Below are 7,239 nucleotides of genomic sequence, written 5' to 3'. Positions count from 1 at the left end.
GGGCCCCCCGCCTCGGGTGCTGCAGCAGCCCCGCAGCTCTGCCCAAGCCTCGTCCAGAAGTAGGTGCACATCTTACCCCGGGGTCTCCAGCCTCGTCCCGTGGCATGAGTAGCTGATGTGAAGTGGTTCAGGATCCTCGCTGCTGCCTGTTCTTCCATGCGCCTGCTTTACTCTTTCCCTCAAAGGTTTTGCTGATACTTAGGCTAGGCTTCCCCTCACCTAATCCAGTCTAACATGTAGGTGTTTAACTCCGGGCTCCATCTGTAGACCCCGGAGAGACATGGTGATGCACGGCACGCACCTTTCCCCTCCCGCCAGGCCAGGAGCTGAACTTTTTAGGAGGACTTAGCCAGGCAAACAGACCTCACCCCCAGTAATCGAACCCCTGCAAGCATGGCTGTGCTCAGCCCAATGCCAGCTAGAGGCAAGACACACTTATCACCCAGCCAGATGGTTCCTGTTCCCAGGACTGTAAATCTGGGGAGGGGGAGAGTAAATAAATAAACCGCTCACAAATCTGCCTTTGAATGGAAAGTAAAACACTGCAGGACATCCCTCCCCCTTCTCCTCCCATGTGCGTAAAACCAACTTGAAACACACCCTGTTGCTGGGAAAAGTAAGGCCGTTCTGTTTTGATTTTGGTAGATAATCTTGTGCCGTGGAGGTCAGCCGGGCAAAGCGAAGAGGTCATGATGAGAAGCAAACATCCGCACTTGGGACAGCTGCTGGGAAGTGCTTTGGAAAAGCCAGGAATTTCGAAGAACACATTTGTGACTCCGCAAGACGAGGGGAAAAAAAAAAAAATCCAAGGTGGGCCACTGCTTTTTCCTACGGTATGTTTAAGTGACTACCTGGCCCCGCTAGCCCCTTGTTTTAATTTGTGTCTGGGTGGGGTGTCAATGTACTGTATGCACAGCGCTATATTTAACAAACTACATGTTAGAACCACAATGTAAATGCTAATTTAATCAGATTTGTATGTAACCAGAATTTTATATACCCGTTTGTCCCTTTTCTAATTTATGCTGGTTTATGTGTATAAATGTACTTATAGGAAGATATATTAAACTTATGTCTTTGTACAGTATATACATACTATTTTACCCAGGCAAAGTATTTTTGCAGTGATATTACAGAAGATGCCATTTGCTATGTTTAAAGACAGAATAAAGTCACGGTCTGTCCCTGGCAGCTCGCTGCCCGTGCTCCTGCTGTTCTTTGTGGGGCCCTAAAGGTGTCAGTCTTGATTAAGTTTTATGAGTGGGAGCGTGGGTTTGGGGGGGCTGGTGCAAGGACAGCTGCTTCCACCCGACCCACCTGGCCGAGTTCACACAAACCCATTTACGGCTTGTCCAAAGAAAGATCTGGGTGCGTAAATCGGAGTCCAAAATTGTTTCAGAAAACCCTCACTCAGCTGCTGAGAAATCCCGGTGGTTTCTAAGTTTCAGTTGCACCTTCGATTTCGCCTTTGCAGCTCCCCAGGCCTTTGCCTCTGCCCAGAAATGCCCCATCAGAGCTGTTTCGCACCACCCGCCCCCCCAGCGTTGCACTGGGATCGGCAGGAGCAGCTTCTCTGCCTGGAGCTCTGATCTGCTGGGAGACCTCGGGGCAGGGACCTCTCCCTGACCTCCCGAAAAAAACCCCGCAGTTACACCGTTGGTCTTTCCATGCAGAGCTGACAGAGTCCTGCACTGCACACCTCTCCCCCACACCTTCCCAAAAAAAGCCTTTTCCAAACCCTGGGGCTCGGGTCCTTGTCTCAGCGCAATCCCTGACCTCCGCTGTGGCAGCGCAAAGCAGCCACGGGACAAGCTGAGCATCCCGTCCACGAGGAGGGCAGCAGTCAGGGAGAGCCCAGGACCCTCTTTCTTTTACAGACAACTGGGTCTTTAACGTAACCCCGTTAATAAACCTCACTTGGCAGCTGGAGGGGCAGGTGCTCCGTTTCCCAGGGCACTCGCCTTGTGCCGGCCAGGAATTTTCTCTCTGTGGCTACAGACTTCCAGGGTCTCAGCACCAAAAGGGACATTTGCTCAGAGGCTGTGGGCCCCGTCCTCCCCTGCCTTGTGCTCCCACCAGCCGCTCCTGTAAGGCCCATTTTAGAGGAAAGCCAAGCGAATTTCCCAGAGGAATTCTCTCCCAAAGCCAGCTCTCACAGAAGGTAGTTTTAATCCAAGACCTGGCTCCTTCCCAGCTAAAGAGCCCTACAAAAAGCCTGTCTCCTTCCATGTGCCTAGAGCCACCAGGTACTGCAGTGCCCTGCTCTGCCGGGGTGACGGTCCTGCTCTGCAGTAAAGGGGACCCTCTGTGTGCTTACGCAGACCCACAACTAACTCACCTCCCTGCTTCACAACAAGGGGGACAGCAGCCTCCATCCCTCTCCTCCGTGGCCAACCTCCAGCCTGGAGCCAGTACGCACAACAGCCCCGTTCACAGAAACCAGACTTGGGAAAGGAGCAGCCTGAGCAATTATTTGCTTAAAGACAAAGCCGCGTTGCTCTTCTTTCCGTGCGACGGTCCAGCATGGCTGCGTGAGACCTGGGCGCTTGGCATCGGCAGGCCACGTGCCGTGCGTTGCAGCAGGGGGTTGCTGCCGGGTCTTTGGAGTAATCTGCAACCGAGACGTTGTCCGTTGCGATGTCCTCCAGAGCTTGGGCGTAAGCCCTGCTGATTGCAGGTAGCACTGCCTGATACTCTCTGGATGCCAAGTCCAAAGGCTCCTGCTCCTGGATATCACGATCCAGATTGAAAATGAGGGGTGGCTGGTGATGCTCAGCTGGCCCAATGCTCCCATCGCAAGCCATCGCCCCTCCTAGGGAGGAACCGAGAGAAAAACACCGAAGTGCCAGGCTGCCCAGGGATCACCTCTCTTTTCCTCACCCATCTGTGATGGCCCAGTCCCACCATGTCCCAGCTTTGGAAGCCCGGGTCCTTCCGCTAGTCCGAGAGCGCTTCTGAGGCCAACAACCCCGGGCTGCAAAGCCCATCACACAGACACAGGGGGGCACGTGCTTATCCTTGCTAGGTTTGCTCTTGCTTGAATTAACCTGAGTTGGTTTTTACCTGTATCTGCAGGGAACCAAGAATTCCAGAAGCTTTCTCCCAGACTTTACGATCTCTAAAAGGGACACAGTACCTGTGGTGTAAAACGCCTTGTACTGAGCCAGCCGTAGGGTCTCTATCTCGCCGTCCTTCCCAGCTGCCCCACTGTTGGGGTGGAGCAGGACCTGAAGGAAGAACAGAAAAGTGCCCATCAGCCTGTTGCAGAGAAAACCTCCTCCGCGAGACCCGCTCCCTCCCAAGACGAGACCACGTCCCACCCGTGCACACATTTAGAGGCACCATTTAGCCCCTGGACTCTGAGCAACCAACCGAGTTTTGGTTGCTGAAGGGTGGGGTGACAGTAAAAGGGCACCAGGAAACACCAGCATCTCTCTTGTGCCTTCCTGGCCCTGCATGCGGGACCCCTGAATTTACCTCCCCAGACCAACTCTGCTGCAGGAAAGGGATCACAAAGGTGCCGGGGCTTTCAGCAGAGCAGGGCAGAATATTTCAGAGCCGGGACGGTCTCAGGTGCTCTATGTCACCCACCACCGTCCCATGCCAACGAGACACCCATCTCCCTCGGTGCTCACAGCTCAGCTAGTGGCAGGGACATCTAAGGGAGCCGAATCATTGCCTGGGGCCAACAGCAAGCCGCAAGCTGAGGGTGAGCTCATGCGAAGCAGAGGCTGCACGGGTAGGTGAGGTCTGTCTCCGCCGCTGACTCACCCCGCTGTGCGGACGCTCCCTTCCCTAACAACAGCCGTCCCGGCACAGGGAATGGGGGTGAGAAGGAAGGGAAGGAGGGAAGGGCGGGTTGAATCTCTCCCTTTCAGTATTTAGGACACTTGATCCGCACAGGACGACTGCTTTGGCACACGGGAGCGAGAAGACAAGTGAGCTGGACAGTTCAGCGGGCTCGTCTGTCAGATAGTATCTGCCGTGGAGCCAATGGCTTCATTGAGGGATGAGTCACTCGAGGTTTCCTCCCTGGGAATTGAGTTTAAAAGTGATTCAAGAAATTTCCACTGTGCTAAAAATTAGAAACATCTGCCGAAGTTGTAGGCAGCTGCGGGGCCAAGTTTAGTAACAGCGTTCGCAGCTGATCAGCGCGGTAATGCCTTAGCAGGTGCCCGGCGCAGAACCCTGCCCCGGCACGCAGCACCACCCGGCACCCCGCTCGGTCGCCCCGAGATGTCGATCCCGTGCTGCCTGGTCCGGATGCGGCCGCTGTCTCGGGGGGCCAGTTGGCAACTTATCCAAGAAATGCCAGGATTCAGGGTGGGGGGTGATTTCCAAATGCTCTCGGTTTCCTTTATTGCCCTCCATTGCAAGGCAAATTAAAAAAAAAAAAATTCGCCTTCCGGAATTGGGTTTAAAAATCATGTTTTAGGGAAAAAAATTAAGGGTGTAAAGTGGAAGAGGTGGTGCAGTGTAACCCTGCTGCAAGGAGGAAACCCCTGCTACAGAGTCCCCTTATGCTGACGCTCCTCGGTCAGAATAAAACAGCTCCAAAGTAGAAATCAGCAAATATTCAAGGGCCCACGAAGCCAAGGTACCAGGAACTGAACCAATTCGTCATGTTTCCAGCCCTAAAGCTTTGCCTACGCCCTGTCGCCAGTCGGCGTTACCTTTAGCAGCACAGCTGGGATGCTGCCATGTCAGTGTAAAGGCACTCAAACCTCCCTTGGTACCAACAAGCACGTTCCTAAACCTGCCTCATAAAACCCCACGCTAAGAAAATCTATTATAATTTACTGCATGATTAAGGATCTTGTTTCAATTGAGCCCTTTCAAGAAACATTCCCAGGTCTGCAATCCTTCTATTGATCTTTGACTTTGTTATTTTAATTAAAAAAAAAAAAAAGGGGGGAAAAAAAGGTTTTTCTCCCCAGAAAACCAGTTGTCTGAACTCAGTGCTCCGGGCTGTTTGCACAAGCGAGCAAGCGCGCGGGGAGCAGGCGCACACCCCTCTGCCGTTAAGCTAATGGAAAGAGCTTATTTGTCTGACACTTGTACCCTTGATACATTTTGTAGGATGTGTTTATTTTTACTGTAAATAGCCTTCGCTCAAAACAGGACCTTGGCGTCACCCCAGCCCCGTCACAGGTTGTGCCGGTGCCGAGCACGCGGGCTGGGACGCTGAGCAAGGTTACCCCGGGCAGCTCACGTCGGGGAGCCTCAGCCACCCGAGGGACCCCAGTTAGGAAAGCAGCTGTCGGCGCCGTGCGGAAACCGGGCGGCGGGGCGAGGAAAGGAACCGCTTTCGGGAGGATTTGTGTCAAGGAAAACCCTGCGACGTCAAAGGGGGGGTTGCTATCAGCCGCTCGCAAGCGGGAGATGAAAGGCAGAGAGCCAAGAGAGGAGGGAGCGGGGACACGCGCTTGCTCCCGATCACCCCGCGGGGCTGGAGCAGGCGGGCGCTGTGTGTGTCCCCCGCGGCGGCGCGGGCAGCTGGATTGCATCCCCCAGGGATGCCAACCCCGCTCGCGCTGCCGGGATGGGCAGGAACAACCCGGCTGTGCCCCCCCGGCTCCCAGCCCCGCAGGGGTTAATTCACCCCTGATTGCAGCACGATTCCAGAAAAGCACTGGGCCAGGGTGACGCTGGGGAAGCCTGGGGAGCCGGCGGTGCGTCGCAGCTCAGGACTTTATTCCTCAGCCTGAAACGCACAGGAATGGCTGGCGCAGGCTCGTGCCCCTCCGCCGTGCCCTGACACCCAGCAAACCATCGCTCCCAGCAAACCATCGTTCCCAGCAAACCATCATTCCCGGCAAACTGCCAGTCCTCCCCTCCCGGCGCCACGTGCTCAGAAGAAGAGGGTTAATCCCAAGGAGCACAGCGGAGCGCGCTGGCCGCATCCCATCCGCTTCCCCGCTTTATCTCACAGTTCAGCAGAGGGTTCCATAAATACGAAGCAAATACCAAAACCCTGATGGACGCAGAAAGCAAATCCAAGATCCCCGCTGGGAGCTGGCTCGTGGTGCTCGCAAGAGGGTGGACTTTAAAAGCAAAATCAGGCTTTATCTGTGGGACTGTTATTAAAGCCGCTTTTTTTTTTTTCTTTCTTTTGGTTCTGCAAAAATCTTGTGCAACTCTGAGAAAAATGCATCGCCATACTGCTTGTTCTGCTAACTGCGTTTTTTAGGCTTAAAGGAGCTGTCAGCAGCTCCTTTTGTATGGGCAGAGCTGCAGGGTATGGACGGGCTGCCCCGCTTGAACATCAGTAACAGGCACATTCCCCAGCTGGGAGAAGGAGGTCTTTGTTATGTCTCGATCTGGCAAGATAAATAAAGCAGATACAACTAGATCCGAGCCCCTGGGATCTTTTGTTTCCCACGCTGGCGTACCTTTTGCGATTGGAAAGGAGACACACCGTGCTGGGCACCGCGGGGCTGCCGTCTGGGCCTGCAAGCTCAAGCATCCCCTGGAACCGTGTCCCCCGGGACAGCGGGCACAGCCCTGCCGGCGCGCGGGGAGGCACGCCAGGCTGCATGCATAGGCATTTTCACCTATAATCCCAGATTTATGAACAAAGCATTTCTCTTAGCTAAGACAACTCTTCGCTAATCCAAAAGCCCTTTTTACCCCGGTAGCGCAAGCCCAGCCTTGGTACAGCACCCGGCCGTCTCCGGCTGTCCTCCTCCTCCAGACCAGGGGGATGATGCTCCCATGGGTCCGCACGTCGCCAGCTCTGAGCCTTTCCGCCCCCCGCTTACCTGTTTTAGCTCGGAGGCGGTGGGACCTGCTGTCAGGAGGGGGATGTCTCCGGGGGGGGTGGCTCTGTCTTACCTTGTGCCCCACATCTGACCACCCAAAGAGAACCGGGGACACGTCCAAGCCGTCGAAGCGCCTGTTTGGAGGAAGCGCCGCCCCAGCCAGGGCCACCAGCGTAGGGAAGATGTCCAGGGTGCTGGGGAAAGAGGTGGCTTTCATCAGAGCAAGGAGCGAAGATCCCTGGAGGGTCCCCCCAACCCACCTGCACCCCACAGCCCCTCGCCCGGGGGGCACCCGGTGCACCGATGGCAGGGGAGTGCCTTGGGCAGGGGGCGGCTGCTTCCCAGCATCCATCCCAGCAGCTGAGCTCTGCAGAAAAGGTTAAAATCGGCTTCAAGCAGCGACTCGGCCCCGGCAAGCCCTCGGTTCGCACACCTCCCACCCCCGGCGCCGGCTGCTCGCCAGGTGCTGGGGGTTCAG

The 7,239-nt window shown here is 55.4% G+C and overlaps 2 protein-coding genes across 3 annotated transcripts in view; one reads left to right on the top strand and one right to left on the bottom strand.

Moving 5' to 3' along the window:
- The window catches only part of WIPI1 (WD repeat domain, phosphoinositide interacting 1), a 21,040-nt gene extending 19,849 nt beyond the window's left edge, over positions 1-1,191 (top strand). The window contains exon 12 of one of the 2 annotated variants that reach the window (XR_002086243.1): positions 646-1,190. Coding sequence is in view for 1 of the 2 variants with exons in the window: in XM_019473193.1 (XP_019328738.1) it covers positions 646-693 (48 nt within the window). In the remaining variant the exon portion in view is untranslated. Of the gene's footprint in view, positions 1-645 lie in introns of both variants that reach the window. The other variant, XM_019473193.1, reaches the window with a different exon arrangement.
- Positions 1,192-2,434: 1,243 nt separating this feature from the next.
- Positions 2,435-7,239, bottom strand: part of ARSG (arylsulfatase G) — an 18,767-nt gene continuing 13,962 nt past the window's right edge. Inside the window, exons 9-11 of the mRNA XM_009283481.1 lie at positions 6,835-6,955; positions 3,137-3,227; positions 2,435-2,812 (exon numbers count right to left, since the gene is read on the bottom strand). Of these exons, the coding sequence (XP_009281756.1) occupies positions 2,478-2,812; positions 3,137-3,227; positions 6,835-6,955 (547 nt within the window). The 3' untranslated portion in view covers positions 2,435-2,477. The remainder of the gene's footprint in view (positions 2,813-3,136; positions 3,228-6,834; positions 6,956-7,239) is intronic.

Source organism: Aptenodytes forsteri, unplaced genomic scaffold (assembly GCF_000699145.1).
Source record: "Aptenodytes forsteri isolate BGI_AS27 unplaced genomic scaffold, ASM69914v1 Scaffold86, whole genome shotgun sequence".
NCBI lineage: Eukaryota > Metazoa > Chordata > Aves > Sphenisciformes > Spheniscidae > Aptenodytes > Aptenodytes forsteri.
The sequence above is the reverse complement of the archived record's forward strand: the minus strand, read 5'-3'. Positions and strand labels throughout refer to the sequence as shown.